We start from the raw sequence: 20,563 nt of genomic DNA, 5'->3' as shown, positions 1-20,563 counted from the left end.
AAAAGGGGTCAGAGGGTCTAGTAAGGAAGAGGAACTGAGGGAAATCTTTATTAGTCGGGAAATTGTGTTGGGGAAATTGATGGGATTGAAGGCCGATAAATCCCCAGGGCCTGATGGCCTGCATCCTAGAGTACTTAAGGAGGTGGCCTTGGAAATAGCGGATGCATTGACAGTCATTTTCCAACATTCCATTGACTCTGGATCAGTTCCTATGGAGTGGAGGGTAGCCAATGTAACCCCACTTTTTAAAAAAGGAGGGAGAGAGAAAACAGGGAATTATAGACCGGTCAGCCTGACCTCAGTAGTGGGTAAAATGATGGAATCAATTATTAAGGATGTCATAGCAGTGCATCTGGAAAATGGTGACATGATAGGTCCAAGTCAGCATGGATTTGTGAAAGGGAAATCATGCTTGACAAATCTTCTGGAATTTTTTGAGGATGTTTCCAGTAAAGTGGACAAAGGAGAACCAGTTGATGTGGTATATTTGGACTTTCAGAAGGCTTTCGACAAGGTCCCACACAAGAGATTAATGTGCAAAGTTAAAGCACATGGGATTGGGGGTAGTGTGCTGACGTGGATTGAGAACTGGTTGTCAGACAGGAAGCAAAGAGTAGGAGTAAACGGGTACTTTTCAGAATGGCAGGCAGTGACTAGTGGAGTGCCGCAAGGTTCTGTGCTGGGGCCCCAGCTGTTTACATTGTACATTAATGATTTAGACGAGGGGATTAAATGCAGTATCTCCAAATTTGCGGATGATACTAAGTTGGGTGGCAGTGTGAGCTGCGAGGAGGATGCTATTAGGCTGCAGAGTGACTTGGATAGGTTAGGTGAGTGGGCAAATGCATGGCAGATGAAGTATAATGTGGATAAATGTGAGGTTATCCACTTTGGTGGTAAAAACAGAGAGACAGACTATTATCTGAATGGTGACAGATTAGGAAAAGGGAAGGTGCAACGAGACCTGGGTGTCATGGTACATCAGTCATTGAAGGTTGGCATGCAGGTACAGCAGGCGGTTAAGAAAGCAAATGGCATGTTGGCCTTCATAGCGAGGGGATTTGAATACAGGGGCAGGGAGGTGTTGCTACAGTTGTACAGGGCCTTGGTGAGGCCACACCTGGAGTATTGTGTACAGTTTTGGTCTCCTAACTTGAGGAAGGACATTCTTGCTATTGAGGGAGTGCAGCGAAGGTTCACCAGACTGATTCCCGGGATGGCGGGACTGACCTATCAAGAAAGATTGGATCAATTGGGCTTGTATTCACTGGAGTTCAGAAGAATGAGAGGGGACCTCATAGAAACGTTTAAAATTCTGACGGGTTTAGACAGGTTAGATGCAGAAAGAATGTTCCCAATGTTGGGGAAGTCCAGAACCAGGGGTCACAGTCTGAGGATAAGGGGTAAGCCATTTAGGACCGAGATGAGGAGAAACTTCTTCACCCAGAGAGTGGTGAACCTGTGGAATTCTCTACCACAGAAAGTAGTTGAGGCCAATTCACTAAATATATTCAAAAGGGAGTTAGATGAAGTCCTTACTACTCGGGGGATCAAGGGTTATGGCGAGAAAGCAGGAAGGGGGTACTGAAGTTTCATGTTCAGCCATGAACTCATTGAATGGCGGTGCAGGCTAGAAGGGCTGAATGGCCTGCTCCTGCACCTATTTTCTATGTTTCTATGTTTCTAACAGGAGACCCATTCAACCCCTCGAGCCTGTTACATAGGAACAGGAGGAGGCCATTCATCCCCTCGAGCCTGTTACATAGGAACAGGAGGAGGCCATTCAGCCCCTCGAGCCTGTTACACAGGAACAGGAGGAGGCCATTCAGCCCCTCGAGCCTGTTACATAGGAACAGGAGGAGGCCATTCAGCCCCTCGAGCCTGAACGTCATTCAGTTAGATCACGGCTGATCTGTATTTTAACTCCATTGACCTGCCTTGCTTCTGTAACACTTTATATGCTTGCCTTAACAAAAATCCATCTATCCCAGGTTTGAAATTTTCAATTAAACCTCCCCGGCCCCGATTCCCACGGCCCTTTGTGTGAAGAAGTGCTTCCTGACATCACCCTGAATGGCCTGGCTCTAATTTTAAAGGTTATAAAACCATAAGAACACAAGAACTAGGAGCAGGAGTCGGCCATTCAGCCCCTTGAGCCTGCCCCACCATTCAATAAGATCACGGCTGATTTTCGACTTAAACTCCACTTTCCCGCCCGATCCCCGTATCCCACGATATCCCGAGGGGGGAGAGCGATCGGGTGCATTTGGAAGTGATGCGTTCCGGAAGTGAAAACTTTCATTTCTTTTTTTTCCCCCTTCTCGCCAAGCAATACGAAAACTGGCGGGAAAACCAACCGGACAGTTTCTTCGCGGGAGGGGAGGACTGTGTGGTCACAATTAAACACGAGAACGGGAAGTGGAATGACGTGCCGTGTAACTACAACCTGCCCTACATCTGCAAAAAGGGCACAGGTACAGGAATGGAACGCATCTTGTGTCTTAGAATAAGTAAAGAGGAACTGTCTCAATGGCAGGAGGGCGGGTAACCAGAGGGACACAGATTGACGATAATCGGCGATGGAACCAGACGGGGAGATGGGGAGAATGTGTTTACGCAGCGAGTTGTTGTGATCGGGAACGCTCTGCTTGAAAGGGCAGTGGGAGCAGATTCAATAGTGACTTTCAAACTGGGAATTGGGTAAATACTGGGACAGGAGAAATGTGCCGGGGCTGTGGGGAAAGAACAGGGAGTGGGACTGATTGGGCAGCTCTTTACCAGAGCCAGCACAGGCACAAGGGGCCCAATGGCCACTTTCTGAACTGATTCTATAAATCTATTCTCTGAATAAGATGCAATAAGATTCCAGCATAGCATTGGAACACTTTGGATGATAATTCACCTCAAATATCAACCAGTTTGGGGGATTAATGAGGTTCCATCGCAAAACAAACAAAAAAACTCCCAATGGTAACTAACTCTCTCCTTTCCCCGTCAGTGCTCTGTGGTCCTCCTCCGGTGATGGAACATGCCATGGTAATCGGCAGGAAGAAGGCTCGCTACGAGATCCACTCGCTGGTCAGGTACCAGTGTGAGGACGGTTTCATCCAGCGCCACATCCCCACCATCAAGTGCCACAGCAACGGAAAGTGGGACAAGCCTAAAATACTCTGTCTCAACCGTGAGTGTTGAACAGCATTTACTGGGCGGGCCTTCCCGTGTCGTGGCTCGGGGAGTCGGAGTTATACTGACGTGTGTAGCTGGCCGGGGGAGGGGACAGGGGATGAACAGAAGCGGCCACTTCAAAAGAATATAGAATGGTGTGTCTAAGAGAGATCCGCTGAGATTCAGGGAAGTTCGGTGCTCCTTGGGGAACAGAAGACAGAGATAGTTTGAGCGATAAGGGAGTGAAGATTTATGGGGAGCGGGCGGGGAAGTGGAGCTGAGTCCAGGATCGGATCAGCCATGATCGTATTGAATGGCGGAGCAGGCTCGAGGGGCTGAATAGCCGAATCCTGCTCCTATTTCTTGTGTTTGGCCGGCAAATCTCGCAGGACTTCCTCCCAATTCCACGGCGTGACTTTGGTGAGGCCCGGAGAGAAACGTTGCACATTGCCACTTCCCGCCGTTTTTCCGGGGGTGTAGCCAATCTCCGCCTAGTGTTGCTACGGGAAATCGGGAAAACCTGCGACGGAAGTCCAGCCCAGATCGCGTTTACTTTACCCGCGGCACTGACATAAATACAGGAATACATTTTAGCCTCCTCACGGGGCAAAGCTGAATAAACCGAGATGTGCCTACGTCACAGGGGAGCAAAGGCAAGGCATTCTTCATCAGCAAAACCAGGCACTTGGCTTTCCGTATGTAGCCTTCCTGCAGCGTTTATTATGTGCTGGATTTTCCCGGAGCGTTGTGAAATGGGGCGGCGAGATTTCCTGCGTCCAGCTGCGATCTTCGGGCCGGGTTTGGCAGAGTAGCTCCGCCGGGAAGAAGTGCGCGGGGCGTGCAATCATGACCCGTACGCCTGGAATCATGGCCCGCACTGACCCCTGGGAAACCAGAGCGCTCCAGCCGTGCCAGGGGCGGTGAGGATGGTAAAGTTAATGGTAGTGGCGTGGGCAATGTTTTGGGGGTGGTTTGGTGTCTCCCCCGCCCCCACACCTCTCGGAGCCCACATGGCCCGGCACTTTGCTTGCGCCTTGAAAGTTGTACAATGCCTCCTTTCGCGATGCACCCCTGACGCAGGGCCCAGATGCTGAAAATTCCTTGCTGAATGGAACCTATTCCGGGCTGGTAACTTTCCCGCCCCGCGACTAAAGCCTAAAATCCAGACCATTGTCTTTCTGTACATCGGCAGATCCCTCACTCTGTGCCTCTCTGTCTGTTCCTGTCTCTCTCACTCGTCCCTTCTGTCCTTATTGCTCTCGCCCTCTCTTTGTGTGTGTCTCTCTCTGTCTTTGCTGTCTCTGTCTGTCTCTCTTCCTCTCTGTCTTTATTGCTCTCACCCTCTATGTGTGATCCTTTGTCTCTCTATCTGTCTCTGTTTCTCGCTCTCTCTCTCTCTGTCTACCTGTCTCTTTCAGTCCCTCGCTCTCTCTGTCTCGCGCTCTCTCTGTCTCGGTGCCTGCATGTCTCTCTTGGTCTCTGTCTCTCTTGGTCTCTATCCCTCTCTGTCTACCTGTCTCTCTCTCTCTCTTACTGTCTCTCTTTCTCTCTCTTACTGTCTGTCTCTCTCGCACTCTGTCTGTCTCTCTCTCGCTCTGTCTGTCTCTCGCACTCTGTCTCTCGCACTCTGTCTCTCGTTCTCTGTCTCTCTGTCTCTTACTGTCTGTCTCTCGCTCTCTCTCTGTCTCTCGCTCTCTGTCTCTCGCTCTCTGTCTCTCGCTCTCTGTCTCTCGCTCTCTGTCTCTCTGTCTCTCGCTCTCTGTCTGTCTCTCGCTCTCTGTCTGTCTCTCTCTCTGTCTCTCGTGTTCTGTCTGTCTCTCGCTCTCTGTCTGTCTCTCGCTCTCTCTCTGTCTCTCGCTTTCTCTGTCTCTCTCTCTCTGTCTCTCTCTCTGTCTCTCGCGTTCTGTCTGTCTCTCGCTCTCTGTCTGTCTCTCACTCTCTGTCTGTCTCTCTCTGTTTCTCCATTCCAGGATGCCCCTGGAGTAGTGAGCAGTGTGAGCAGTGAGGCAGGACCCGATAGTGCTTGATATGGTCCAGCTGGATCTGGTGATGAATGGCCCAACCTTCTTTCCCAGAACCTTATAACTCCCACCAACAACCCACGGGCCTTGCCATGACTCTCAAATTACCTTATCTTCTCTCCAACTCCTTCCCTCTCAGAGCCAAGCCCCTCTGTGAGTCTTAGCTCCATCACTCTCTTAACAAGGCCTGTGTTTCATTCTACCTGTCAATTAGAGGTGAAGCAAGGATTCCAGGTGGGCATAAATATTTAATGGAGGAAGTGAATGTGTTACCAAGTTGCTACCCGATCTTGTAAAATTTGAAAGCAGCGTCATTTAGCCTTTACACAAGAGTATCCTGCTGAGAATCTCAGTCTTGACTTGTACATAAACAAGAAAATTAAACCCTAATTGCTTCCTGCCGATCCAGCAATGAATGAGAAACTGGGAGCAGGACCATTGTTGCGCCCCCGGGGCTGTTTTGTGCTCAGTCACTCAGTTCTCACCCCATACGGTAAATCGTATTGTGTCCCCTGATTTCCCCCTCCTGTGTCCGTGGTGGCCACAGTCGCGGCCATTTATATTGCTGCAATTCTCTTCAAATACAAACTCCAAATTGGCCCCGCTTCCTTGAATCTGCCCCTCTTGAGGGAGCGCCGCATTATCGGAGGTGAAGTCTTGTGGATGAGACATTAAACCGAGGCCCCGTCTGCTCTCTCAGGTGGATGTAAAAGATCCCAAGGCACTATTTCGAAGAAGAGCAGGGGAGTTCTCCCCGGTGTCCTGGGGCCAATATTTATCCCTCAACCAACATCACTAAAACAGATTATCTGGGTCATTACCGCATTGCTGTGTGTGGGAGCTTGCTGTGCACAAATTGGTTGCTGAATTTCCCACATTACAACAGTGACTACACTCCAAAAGCACTTCATTGGCTGTAAAGCGCTTTGGGACATCCTGAGGTGGTGAAAGGCGCTATATAAATGCAAGTTCAGCCTTTCTTTCTTGCTCTGCTCTGCGTGGGATCACTGCTCCCTGGGCGGTCCAGGGAGCTCTGTTTTTATTTGCCGAGCCTGCAGCGATGTCCGTTCTCTTTAAGGGAGGGAAGGGCCCTTTGTACGCGGCAGCGCTGCATGGCCTCTGCCCCACCCGCGGCCTTCATGAGATCAGAAATAGGAGCAGGAGTAGGCCATATGGCCCCTCGAGCCTGCTCCGCCATTTAATAATCATGGCTGATCCGATCATGGACTCAGGTCCACTTCTCTGCCTGCTCCCCATAACCCCTTATTCCTTTATCGGTTAAGAAACTGTCTATCTCTGTCTTAAATATATTCAATGACCCAGCCTCCACAGCTCTCTGAGGCAGCGAATTCCATAGATTTACAACCCTCTGAGAGAAAAAAATTCCTCCTCATCTCAGTTTTAAATGGGCGGACCCTTATTCTAAGACTATGTCCCTAGTTCTGGTCTCCCCCATCAGTGGAAACATCCTCTCTGCATCCACCTTGTCGAGCCCCCTCATAATCTTATACGTTTCGATAAGATCACCTCTCATTCTTCTGAATTCTAATGAGTAGAGGCCCAACCTACTCAACCTTTCCTCATAGGTCAACCCCCTCATCCCCGGAATCAACCGAGTGAACCTTCTCTGAACTGCCTCCAAAGCAAGTATATCCTTTTGTAAATATGGAGACCAGAATTGCACGCAGTATTTAGTGCTTCAAGAAGCACTTGATTTCGCACCCCACCTTCTTCCCTGGAGTGCCAAAGACAATTTCTTGGGCGCGGGGAAACATTGGCGCCTGGCACTAACTTTCCTGGCTTTCAAAAGTTATCACCCCCAAACGGGACGATAACAAATTTCTCCCCCGTCGAGTTGGGCTGCAGACCAGCCGGGATCGAACTGAACGATGGAGCAGGCTCGAGGGGCTGAATGGCCTCCTCCTGTTCCTGTGTTCCCCGCACTCTTGAGCTCCTCGTCACCTCTTTACAGTGTATGGTGTATACCCCCTGACACAAGACTCCCAAAGCAAGCGCTCTACTCAGAGCTCCCACACGGCAAGCGAGCCAAAGGTGGTCAGAGGAAACGTTACAAGGACACCCTCAAAGCCTCCCTGATAAAGTGCAACATCCCCACTGACACCTGGGAGTCCCTGGCCAAAGACCGCCCTAAGTAGAGGAAGTGCATCCGGGAGGGCGCTGAGCACCTTGAGTCTCATCGCCGAGAGCGTGCAGAAATCAAGCACAGGCAGCGGAAGGAGCGTGCGGCAAACCAGACTCCCCACCCTCCCCTTTCCTCCAACCACTGTCTGTCCCACCTGAGACAGAGACTGTAATTCCCGAATTGGACTGTACAGTCACCTGAGAACTCACTGTTAGAGTGGAAGCAAGTCTTCCTCGACTCCGAGGGACTGCCTATGATGATGATTGTGTATTACAGTCCACATCATCAAGCCAAACTATGGTAACCACTTGGGTCCCACTTGGGAGTGATGAGACAAGATCACTTTAAGGCTTGTTGCCCAAAAAGAAGTGTTTTAAATTACGATAAAGTGTGAGGTGCTTTTCAACGTGTATGATGCAAGCTGATCAAAGAGATATCGAAGCTTTGATCCAGAGTAGCTGTGTGAGGCAGAATAAGCCTCAAAGTCCCAGTGTTGAAACAGAGCCAAAAGATAAAGGTTTTATAGCAGTTACTTACTGACCTTGTATTCCGGGCAATTACCTTCACCCACTGGTAGCGTTTATCAAAAACTCAGGTGCACAGCACGTGGTTTTATTGCCTCTGCCTTTGACTCGAGTGTTCTCGACTCCATCCCGCAGCATACGACCCACCACCACCTCAGTGAGACCCCAACATTGCACGAGGTAGGAAAAGCCATAAGACATCTTAAAAACAACAAGGCTATGGGAGCGGATGGAATCCCTGCTGAGGCGCTGAAGTATGGCGGAGAGGCTCTGTTGGCGCAGATACATGACCTCATCTCTCTCATCTGGAGAGAGGAGAGCACGCCGGGAGGTCTCAGAGATGCAGTGATCGTGAACATCTTTAAAAAACGGGACAAGTCCGACTGCAGCAACTACAGAGGAATCTCCCTGCTATCAGGCACTGGGAAAGTTGTCGCTAGAGTCCTCCTCAACCAACTTCTCCCTGTGACCGAGGAGCTCCTCCCGGAGTTACAGTGCAGATTGCGTCCCCTACGGGGCACAACGGACATGATTTTTGCAGCGCAATAGATGCAGGAAAAATACAGGGAGCAGCGCCAGCCCTTATACATGGCCTTCTTGGACCTACAAAGGCCTTTGACACTGTCAACCGCGAGGGTCTATGGAGTGTCCTCCTCTGTTTCGGATGCCCCCAAAAGTTTGTCAACATCCTTCGCCTGCTCCACGAGGACATGCAGGCCGTGATCCTTACCAACGGATCCATTACAGACCCAATCCACATCCGGGGTCAAACAGGGCAGCGTCATTGCCCCAATCCTCTTCTCAATCTTCCTCGTTGCCATGCTCCATCTCACAGTCGACAAGCTCCCCGCTGGAGTAGAACTAAACTACGGAACCAGTGGAAACCTGTTCAACCTTCGCTGTCTCCAGGCCAGGTCCAAGACCATCCCAACCTCTGTCGTTGAGCTACAGTATGTGGACGACGCCTGCGTCTGTGCACATACAGAGGCCGAACTCCAGGACATTGTTGACGTATTTACTGAGGCGTATGAAACTATGGGCCTTATGCTAAACATCCGTAAGACAAAGGTCCTCCACCAGTCTGTCCTCGCCGCACAGCACTGCCCCCCAGTCATCAAGTTCCACGGCGTGGCCTTGGGCAACGTGGACTGTTATGTATGTAACCCTTAGCAACCTGTATCATATCACCACCAGAGGGCCTATCTGTTGGAGTCCCAAGGCATCCCAGCATCCCTTGGGAGCATAGTATATAAGCAGGCCTCCTATGCTGTACCAACACTCTGGAGTTTAATTAAAGGAGCTAAGGTCACACTTACTCACTGCATACAGTACTCAGTCATATCACTTTATTATGAGCGTAACAATTGGCGACGAGATTACGAACAACCACGTGAAAATGCAAAGAACTGTTGGCATCCTGGAGAAATTCTCAGAAGGAAGGGGATGACTAGGAGGCCTTCATGGAGTGACTCGACCAATACTTTGTGGCCAATGAGCTGGAAGGGAATGAGAGCACTGCCAAACGAAGTGCGATCCTCCTCACCGTCTGTGGGGCAACAACCTATGGCCTCATGAAGAATCTTCTAGCTCCGGTGAAGCCAACAACCAAATCCTATGAGGAATTGTGTACGCTGGTCCGGGAGCACCTAAATCTGAAGGAAAGTGTTCTGATGGCAAGGTATCGGTTCTACACATGTCAATGGTCTGAAGGCCAGGAAGTGACGAGCTACGTCACCGAACTAAGGCACCTTGCAGGACATTGCGAATTCGATGGATTCCTGGAGCAAATGCTAAGAGACATTTTTGTGCTTGGCATTGGCCATGAGGTTATCCTTCGCAAACTATTGTCTGTTGAAACACCGAAACTGAGCAAAGCCATAACGATAGCCCAGGCATTTATGTCCACCAGCGATAACACCAAACTAATTTCACAGCATAAAGAGGTTTCAGCTAGTATTGTACACAAAGTAATGTCATTTTTAGGCAGGAATGCATATGGTAGAACATACACGCCTGCAGCTGCACGACCTCAGGTGACTCAGAGTCTGCCATCAAACGTTAATATGAGGCGGTTAACATCATGTTGGCGCTGTGGAGGTGATCATCGAGCCCATCAATGCCGTTTCAAACACTATGCGTGCAAAGGCTGTGGAACAATGGGACACCTCCAGCGAAAGTGCAGATGAGCTGCAAACCCTGCAAACCACCACATTGCAGAGGAAGACCGATCCATGGTGGATCAGGCTGAACTAGAGACTCGAACCAAGGAGGCAGAAGTGTATGGGGTACACACCTTTACCATGAAATGTCCAGCGATCATGTTAAAAGTTGACCTGAACAGAATTCCAGTATCCATGGAACTGGACAAGGGAGCGAGTCAGTCTATCATGAGCAAAAAGGCCTTTGACAGGCTGTGGTGCAACAAGGCACACAGGCCCAAGCTCAGCCCCATTCACACCAAGCTAAGAACTTACACCAAAGAGCTGATCCCTGTTACTGACCGCACAGAAGTAAAAGTCTCTTATGATGGAAGAGTGTACGAACTTATATGGATTGTGCCAGGAGATGGCAGAAGTTGGTTGGGAAAAATCCGCTAGAACTGGGACGACATCCGAGCGCTTTTGTCCGTCGACGACGCCTCATGTGCCCAGGTTCTGAGCAGGTTCCCGTCATTGTTTGAGCCAGGCATCGGAGGTTTCTCGGGGGCGAAGGTGCAGATTCACTTGGTTCCTGGTATACGGCCCATCCACCATAGTTGCCTACCATTGCCCACCACGGGTGGAAATGTCAAAGCCTGCAGATTTACTCTTGGTGATGGATGCATTCGAAAATGAAAAGTCACCCGTTACGGCCCGCCATATCACAGAAACATAGAAACATAGAAAATAGGTGCAGGAGTAGGCCATTCGGCCCTTCGAGCCTGCACCACCATTCAATAAGATCATGGTTGATCATTCACCTCAGTACCCCTTTCCTGCTTTCTCTCCATACCCCTTGATCCCTTCAGCCGTAAGGGCCACATCTAACTCCCTCTTGAATATATCCAATGAACTGGCCTCAACAACTCTCTGTGGTAGAGAATTCCACAGGTTAACAACTCTCTGAGTGAAGACGTTTCTCCTCATCTCAGTCCTAAATGGCTTACCCCTTATCCTTAGACTGTCTCCATGATCATGTCGAGGGCAGGCGGCATCAATAAAGCAGATACCATGATCGCGCGAACTTGTCACGCGATATTGAAGTCAATGACCCTGTATTTGTTCTCAACTATGGACATGGTCCCAAATGGCTTGCTGGCACTCTCATTGCCAAAGAAGGGAGTAGGGTGTTTCAGGTCAAACTGGCCAATGGACTAACGTGCAGAAAGCATTTGGACCAAACCAAATTGCGATTCACAATCAGCCACGAGCAACCCGAAGAAGACACCACCAACTTTGACCCTCTAACACACACACAAGTGGCAACAGACATCATGGTTGACTACGAAGCTGAACTCACCATCCCCAGCAGCCCAGCGAAGAACCAACCAACTCACCCACACCTGCATTTGTACCGAGTCGATCGACAAGGGAGTGAAAAGTCCCAGATCGTCTCACCCTGTAAATAAGTGTACTGTTGACTTTGGGAGTGAGTGATGTTATGTATGTAACCCTTGGCAACCTGTATCATACCACCACCAGAGGGCCTATCTGTTGGAGTCCCAAGGGATCCCAGCATCCCTTGGGAGCACTGTATATAAGCAGGCCTCCCATGTTGTAACAACAGTCTGGAATTCAATTAAAGGAGCTAAGGTCACACTTACTCATTGAATACAGTACTCGTTTGCATCAATTGATTATGAGTGTAACAGTGGACCATTTCCCATACCTCGGGAGCCTCTTATCAACAAGAGCAGACATTGATGACGAGATCCAACACCACCTCCAGTGCGCCAGTGCAGCCTTCGGCCAGCTGAGGAAAAGAGTGTTTGAAGACCAGGCCCTCAAATCCACCACCAAGCTCATGGTCTACAGGGCTGTAGTAATACCCGCCCTCCTGTATGGCTCAAAGACATGGACCATGTACAATAGACACCTCAAGTCGCTGGAGAAATACCACCAACGATATCTCCGCAAGATCCTGCAAATCCCCTGGGAGGACAGGTGCACCAACGTTAGCGTCCTCGACCAGGCCAACATCCCCAGCATCGAAGCACTGACCACACTCGACCAGCTCCGCTGGGCAGGCCACATTGTCCGCATGCCCCAGACATGAGACTCCCAAAGCAAGCGCTCTATTCCTTCACGGCAAGCGAGCCAAAGGTGGGCAGCGGAAGCGTTTCAAGGACACTCTCAAAGCCTCCCTGATGAAGTGCAACATCCGCACCGACACCTGGGAGTCCCTGGCCAAAGACCACCCTCTGTGGAAGAAGTGTATCTGGGAGGGAGCTCGAGTCTCCTCGCCGAGAGCATGCAGAAATCAAGCGCAGGCAGCGGAAGGAGCGTGCAGCAAACCAGACTCCCCACCCACCCTTTCCTCCAAACACTGTCTGTCCCACCTGTTTCAGGGACTGTGGTTCTCATATTGGACTGTTCAGCCACCTAAGAACTCATTTTAAGAGTGGAAGCAAGTCTTCCTCGATTGCGAGGGACTGCCTATGATGATTACGGACCATTGATTGAAAAATTGAGCTTGAATATCCAATCTGTGCTTCTGGAGGACGAGGATCCCACCTGGCATTCCATTTAGGGGTTAAGGGGCGATCTGATGGAAGTTTTCAGGATATTAAGGGGAACAGAGATGGTAGATAGAGAGAGACTATTGCCGCTGGTTGGGGAGTCTGGGACTAGGGGCACAGTCTAAAAATTAGAGCCAGACCTTTCCGGAGTGAAATTAGGAAACATTTCTACACACACAGGGTGGGAGAGGTTTGGAACTCTCTTCCCCCAAACGGCAATTGATGCCGGGTCAATTGTTCATTTTAAATCGGGGATGATAGATTTTTGTTAACCAAAGGTATTAAGGGAAACGGGGCAAAGGCGGGTTTATGGAGTTAAGTCACAGATCAGCTGTGATCTCATTGAATGGTGGAGCAGGCTCGAGGGGCTGAATGGCTTCCTCCTGTTCTGTTCCTGTAATTCCATGTGAAGTTGGAAAATTGCTTCACATTATTTTCATGTTGGCCGTGCTCAGTGGGTAAGATAGTGCATTCACCACTGAGTCAGCGAGTCGTGGGTTCAAGTCCCACTCCAGACACTAGAGCACAAAAACCTAGGCTGACACTCCCAGTGCAGTGCTGAGGGAGTGCCGCACTGTCGGAGCTGCCATCTAGCAGAGGAATCGTTAAACTGTGGCCCCCGTCCGCCCTCTCAGGTGGAAGCAAAAGATCCCACGGCACTATTTCCAAGAAGAGCAGAGGGAGTTCTACCTGGTGTTTGCTACATTATAACAGTGACTACACTTCAAAAATACTTCATCGGCTGTGAAGTGCTTCGGGACATCCTCAGGCGCTATATAAATGCAAGTTTTTATACTGAACCAGCTCTCTTTGTGGCCCTTATGGTAATACCCCTTTTATTGATTCATGGGATGTGGCGTTAATGGTAAGGTGGCATATTTTGCCGATCTCTAATTTCCCTAATTTAGGATTAGTACTAAAAGGGTAAAGGGGGCAGAGAAGGAAGACTTTATATCATCATCGGCGCTCCCTCGTATCGAGGATGACTTGCTTCCACGCCAAAAAGGGCTGAGTTTACAGGTGTTCCAGTGAGGGACTTAATATCCCAGATCCCGAACTACATCCCGAAGGGTGGAAGATGCCTGTGCGTGGATTTTTTTAACGTGGGGTGACCGCTGTACTTGTTGGTACAGTGGCAAGGGTTAACCAGGACGACTGGAGACCAGCTCTGCTGCACGGACCCAGTGCGCACATATCGCAGTGTGGGCTGGGCCCGTGCTGCCCCTGGGCCCTCGCCTGTCCTGGGCCCCAAACTCTCGCCGCTCCTGGGCCCCAACCTCGCCGCTCCTGCTGTACCTGTCCACGCTCCAATCAGCGACCTGGACCTTGGTGAGGTCCAGTCCAGTTGCCCTCCTGCACCAGCTGGCGCTGTACCTTGCCGTGACATACCGTCATGCTGCTCCCGCACACCACGATACTCCACGGGCTGCCATTAAGACTGTTTACACACAGGTGCTGTTGGGATGTAGAATCCATCACCATGTGGCTATTGAAGCAGAATTAATCACAATGTCTACGGGGAATTGGATAAATACTTAAAATGATCCCAGGATGAAGGGGAGAGCACAGCCAAATGGGGTTCGAGCAGAAAGCTCCAATTGGAACTGACACTCGCACAGGTAAAAAGGAAAAAAAAGACTTGCATTTATATAGCGCCTTTCACAACCTCAGGATGTCCCGAAGCACTTTACAGCCAATGAAGTACTTTTGGAGTGTAGTCACTGTTGTAATGTGGGAAATGCAGCAGCCAATTTGTGCACAGCAAGCTCCCACACACAGTGATGTGATAATGACCGGATAATCTGTTTTTTTTAGTGATGTTGATTAAGGGATAAATATTGACCAGGACACAAGGGATAATTCCCCTGCTCTTCTTTGAAATAATGCCAAGGGATCTTTTATCTCCATCTGAGAGACAGACAGGGCCTCAGTTTAACGTCTCATCTGAGAGACGGCCCCTCCCTCAGCACTGCACTGGGGGCATTGGCCTAGATTTTGTGCTCAGAGGCCAGAGTGTTACCACTGAGCCACGGCTGACACTCCAGATCAGGCGGGAACAAACAGCCCTGCAGTTAGGAGAGACACGCACTGTTTAAGGCGATGCAACTAATTCTGCCCTTTGGTTTGTAACTGATCTCTCCTAAAAACAGAAAATGCTGGCAATCTCAGCGAGTGAGGCAGCGTCTGTAGAGAGAGACAGAGTTAATGTTTCGGGTCTGTGACCTTTCGTCAGAACTGGCGAATGTTCGCAATGAACACGTTCTTAAGGAGCCCTGAAAGGGAGAGAGGGGGAGGAACAAAGGGGAAGGTCAGTGATAGGGTGGCAGGCAGGAGAGATTAGAGAGGCAAGGGATGATGGGCCGACTTGCGATGGTAATGGCAGAAGTTGGAAAAAGATTAGTTTAATAGGGTGTGAATGGCGGGGTAATGCCCGCTGCCATGGGAGACAGAGAGAGAAAATACATCGGGGCAAAATGTGGGCAGTGGTTACGGTCTGCAATTGTTAAACTCAATGTTGAGTCCAGTAGCCTGTAATGTGCCTAAACGGAAGATGAGGGGCTGTTCCTCCAGCTTGTTTATATTTCACATTCCAGCATGCACAGTATTTTTGTTTTTGGACTAATCTCTCCTGTCCATTTCTCTCTCCCCTCCGGATCCCCGCCCCTCCCCCCATGATCCTCCTCCTCCTCCCCTCCTTGATCCCCCTCCCCCCCCCTGATCCCTCCCCCGATCCTCTTCCCCCCGATCCCCTCCCTCCCGATCCTCTCCCCCGATCCCCCTCCCCCCGATACCCCTCTCCCCCCCGACCCCCGATCACCCCACCAATCCCCCTCCCCCCCGACCTCCCTCTCCCCCCTGATTTCCCCCCCCGATCCCCCCTGATCCCCCTCTCCCCCCCGATCCTCCCTCCCCCCACCGCTGATCCCCCGATCCCCCTCCCCGATCCCCCTCTCCCCCCGACCCCGATTCCCCTTCCCCCTCCCCCCCTCTCCCCCCTGATTTCCCCCCTATCCCCCCTGATCCCCCTCTCCCCCCCCGATCCCCCCTCCCCCCACCGCTGATCCCCCCGATCCCCCCGATCCCCCTCCCCGATCCCCCTCTCCTCCCGACCCCGATTCCCCCTCCCCCCTGATCCCCCTTCCCCCTCCCCCCCTCTCCCTCCCTGATTTCCCCCCCTGATCTCCCTCACCCTCTCCCCCCCGATTTCCCCCCCCCCGCTGATCCCACCTCTCCCCCCTCCCCCTCCCCCTCCCCCTCTCCCCCCCGATTTCCCCCCCTCCCCCCGCTGATCCACCCAATCCCCCCTCTCCCCCACCGATCCCACTTCCGATCCCCCTCCCCCCCCGATCCCCCTCTCCCCCCCCGATCCCCCCTCCTCTCCCCCCCGATCCCCCTCTCCCCCCCCGATCCCCCCTCCCCCACCCGAACCCCCTCCCCTCCCCCACCCGAACCCCCTCCCCTCCCCCTCACCCCCCTCTCCCCCACCGATCCCCCTCCCCCCCCATCCCCCTTCTCCCCCCCGATCCCCCTCCACCCCCCCCCGATCCCCCTCCCCTCCCCCTCTCTTCCCCCCCCCGCCGATCCCCCCTCTCCCCCCCCGATCCCCCCTTTTCCCTCCAGCTGCCTCTGGGAACCGCAGGTCAAGACGGCACCAGCATAAATCCAGCAGAAAAGAAAAACGGAAGCACAAACGGAAGCTGGAGTTGCGTGGAATGGATCCGAGGCCCTTTTACTGACGGGAGCAGGCGGCCAGCGGGGGGAGACGGGGTTGTGATGGGGATCAGGCTTGCGGGTACACCATATCAAAATCTTCAAACAAAAGATGTTTCATTTTGAACACCGTCCTTCGCCGGGGTTTTTAGTTTCCGAGAATTCTGTCACGTATTTTTCTAAAAAGGAAGCTTTGTTGAGTCATGATCAGTAGGAGTTGGAAATCAAAAGTGTTCACTGGTTAAGGTCACTGAAGCAACAGCAAATGTTCAGTCTCGACAGCAAATGAAAGACTTTCCAGCAATCCTTTACTCTTCAAAAAGGCACAAGCATTTTTTTAAACCGGTGATTAGATTATAGATGAGGCTGCTTTAAAAAAACAGATACTCGATTGACCGGGATACTTGGCAAATCCTACCCCCATATAACCCCCAGTAACTGCACGGTGCCATTCCAGTAACAACATCAGAAATAGGAGCAGGAGTCGGCCATACAGCCCCTCGAGCCTGCTCCACCATTCAATACGATCATGGCTGATCTGATCATGGATTCAGCTCCACTTCCCTGCCCACTCCCCATAACCCTTCACTCCCTTATCGCTCAAAAATCTGTCTATCTCCACCTTAAATATATTCAATGACCCAGCCTCCACAGCTCTCTGGGGCAGAGAATTCCACAGATTTACAGCCCTCTGAGAGAAGAAATTCCTCCTCATCTCCATCTTAAACAGGTGACCCTCTTATGGTCCCTAGTAACAGACCTATTAACACATTTGTCTGTTAGTTTTGAACTTGTTAAACCCCATTAATTGAAAACAGGTTAACCCCCTTCCATGGAATAACGGACAGAGAGATTTCATACCAAGGCAGTAATGGGTTTTGCTACTGGATATCACCCAGCATCATTTCTAAGTTTCAGCCAATCTTGAAGGAAACTTTCGTTGTTTAGTTGAAGTTTCGGCAGGTTACTTGGCCATGGCGGTAAATACAGCCGAGCCTCGTCAGAACCTCAGTAATCATCCAGTCAGCCCCTTCTCTAGCGGGACTCTATGGATAGTTAGTGCTGTGAATTTTCTTCTGAGCCCAAGGCTAGCTAGCTCTGCACTGACCGGCATAGAATCATAGAATGGTTATAGCACTGGGCCCTCGAGCCTGGGCCGGCTCTCTGTGTGAGCACCTCAGTCAGTCCCACTCCTCGGCCTTTCCCCATAGCCCAGCAATTTGTTTCCTTCAGAGGCTTACCTAAATCCCTTTTGAAAGATAAGATTGAGTCTGCCTCCACCACCCTCTCAGGCCGTGCATTCCAGATCCTAACCACTCGCTGCGTAAAAACATTTTTTCTTACGTCGCCTTAAATCACCTTAAATCTGTGTCCTCTGGTTCCCGACCCTTCCACCAATGGGAACAGTTTCTCTCTCTCTACTCTGTCCAGACCCCTCCTGATTTTGAACACCTCGATCAAATCTCCTCTCAACCTTCTCTGCTCCAAGGGGAACAACCCCAGCTTCTCCAGTCTACGTGAAGTTCCTCATCTCTGGATTCATTCTGGTAAATCTTTTCTGCAGCCTCTCTAAGGCCTTCACAGCCTTCCTAAAGTGTGGTGCCCAGAATTGGACACAGTCCGCCAGTTGGGGTATTGAAGCTGGGCTCTTCCTGACTTTGTGTAGGCCAGTACCACACCACGCATTTATGCATCAAGCCATCCCTAAAGAATGGAGAGAGGAACAGAGTTAGCGTTTCGGGACGATAACCTTTCGTCAGAACGCCAGGGCACCGACCTGAAACGTTAACTCTGTTTCTATCTCCACAGACGCTGTCCGACTTGCTGAGTATTTGCAGTATTTTCTGTTTTTATTTCAGATTTCCAGCATCCGCAGTATTTTGTTTTTCCATCCCTAAAGAATTTTCTAAAAAAAAATTCTAACGATGGGACGTTAGAATTGGTCACTTGAGGGTCAAAGGTAAAGGGATGTTTCGGGGTCCTAAACAATGCCAAGATTCCGCTTTAAGGAGCCCAACTTAGCACTTATTCACCTTTGACCCCGGTACCTTTCATTTCCTCCTGACCGCAGCAGGAAGAGGCGGGCTTTTGTCTCTGAGATTTATAATCAAAATCCAATTTCCACAAAAAGTCTGAGATTTGCTCAATCATGGAAACTATAACGGCATCATCAAAACTTACCGCACGGGAGGAGGCCATTCGGCCCATCGTGTCCGTGCCGGCCGACAAGAGCAACCCAGCCTAATCCCACTTCCCAGCTCTCGGTCCGTAGTCCTGTGGGTTACGGCACTTCAGGTGCACATCCAGGTACTTTTTAAATGTGGTGAGGGTTTCTGCCTCTACCATCCTTTCAGGCCATGAGTTCCAGACTCCCACCACCCTCTGGGTGAAGACATTTACCCTCTAAACCACCCCAATTACTCTAAATCAATAACCCTGGTTATTGACCCCTCTGCCAAGGGAAACAGGTCCTTCCTATCCACTCTATCCGGGCCCCTCATCATTTTATACACCTCAATTAAGTCTCCCCTCAGCCTCCTCTGTTCCAAAGAAAACAAACCCAGTCTATCCAATCGTTCCTCATAGCTAGAATTCTCCAGTCCCGGCAACATCCTTGTAAATCTCTTCTGCACCCTCTCCAGTGCAAACATATCTTTCCTGTAATGCGGTGACCAGAACTGCACGCAGTAATCCAGCTGGGGCCTAACTAGTGATTTATACAGTTCAACCATAACCTCCGTGCTCTTGTATTCTACGCCTCGACTAATAAAGGCAAGTATTCCGTATGCCTCCTTAACCACCTTATCCACCTGGCCTGCTACCTTCAGGGATCTGTGGACCTGCACTCCCAGGTCCCTTTGTTCCTCTACACTTCTCAGTATCCTACCATTTAATGTGTATTCCCTTGCCTTGTTAGCCCTCCCCAAATGCATTACCTCACACCTGATTAACATTACAAATTCACAATGATCTAGTTTATAGTTTGTCTGTGGTCTGTTTGCACACTTCGATTTAGGCTAAATAAATAGCACAGGTCCCTATCAGGTTCAGGGCTGAAGCTTTTACACTGGTGCTAACTCGGGGTATTCCTGGAGGTTCAATCACATGACGGCCTACCTCCAGGAATACCCCGAGTTAGCCCCCAAGCTCCCCCCATTGGTCCCCTGACGCGTCCATCCTCCCCTACGGCCAATCGGAAAGCGAACAGACTCTTCTGGACCTGATTGGACGATTCATGACTGTTGGTCAAACAGCCAATATTTTCTCCCCCAATTGCTAGTATTTTTGTAACTAATAAACTCAAGCCTTCACAGAAAACAGACATTCAGTAGAGATAGAGTCAGTAACACAGGGTGCTGGGGAGAGGGGTTACTGAGTGACAGTGTGAGGGAGCTGGATTAACATCAGTAGGGATACAGTCAGTAACACAGGGTGCTGGGGGAGAGTGGGGGAGTAGTTACTGGGCAATTAACCAGTACAGATTGCAGCAGACAGGAGTTGTCTCCACTGACTAGGGACAAGACACAATTCCCTCACTGTGGACTTTGTATTGTGATGCGTCTCAGAGTTACACAATCTGTTACGAGGCAGTGACTAATTGATAGTCTGGGAAAGTGAAGCCTTGTTTACAATACGGACAGCGGAATGAAGATGGATGGTTCTGGAAATACATGGCTGGCCAATCAGCAGCTAAATGTGACAGTTCATATCTTCAGCTGTAAATCTTCACCCGATCCCATCGGGATGGAGAGGGCAGGCAGGAAGCAGGTGTGGAACACTCCTTGTTCCAACCTAACTCTGAGCCAGTGCTGCTCTCAGTCCCGTCTCGACATGTTCTTGAACTCCATTACACAGGATTACACGGGATATACGGTCCAGACACCAGTCCGAGCCGGTGTTTATGCCCCACTCGAGCCTCCTCCCGTCTTTCCTCATCTAAATCTATCACCATATCCTTCTATTCCTCTCTCCCTCATGTGTTCATCCAGCCTCCCCTTAAATACATCGATACTATTCGCCTCAACCCCTCCCTGTGGCAGCGAGTTCCACATTCTCACCGCTCTCTGGGGAAAGAAGTTTCTCCTGAATTCCCCATTGGGTTTCTGGGTGACTATCTTATATTGATGGCCTCTAGTTATGCTCTTCCCCACAAATGGAAACATTCTCTCTGTATCCACTCGATCAAAATCTTTCATAATGTGAAAGATCTCTATTAGGTCACCCCTCAGCCATCTTTTCTCAAGAGTAAAGAGACCAAACCTGTTCACCCTTTCCTGATATT

General features: G+C 50.5%; 1 protein-coding gene across 1 annotated transcript in view; it reads left to right on the top strand.

Moving 5' to 3' along the window:
* The window catches only part of ncanb (neurocan b), a 237,038-nt gene extending 220,731 nt beyond the window's left edge, over positions 1 to 16,307 (top strand). Inside the window, exons 10-12 of the mRNA XM_070861067.1 lie at positions 2,330 to 2,474; positions 2,999 to 3,181; positions 16,192 to 16,307. Coding sequence (XP_070717168.1) covers positions 2,330 to 2,474; positions 2,999 to 3,181; positions 16,192 to 16,307 — 444 coding nt within the window. The remainder of the gene's footprint in view (positions 1 to 2,329; positions 2,475 to 2,998; positions 3,182 to 16,191) is intronic.
* Positions 16,308 to 20,563: the final 4,256 nt, after the last annotated feature.

Source organism: Pristiophorus japonicus, chromosome 18 (genome assembly GCF_044704955.1).
Source record: "Pristiophorus japonicus isolate sPriJap1 chromosome 18, sPriJap1.hap1, whole genome shotgun sequence".
NCBI classification, from domain to species: Eukaryota; Metazoa; Chordata; class Chondrichthyes; family Pristiophoridae; genus Pristiophorus; species Pristiophorus japonicus.
Note: the sequence above shows the minus strand (reverse complement) of the source record. Positions and strands in the feature narration are given on the sequence as shown.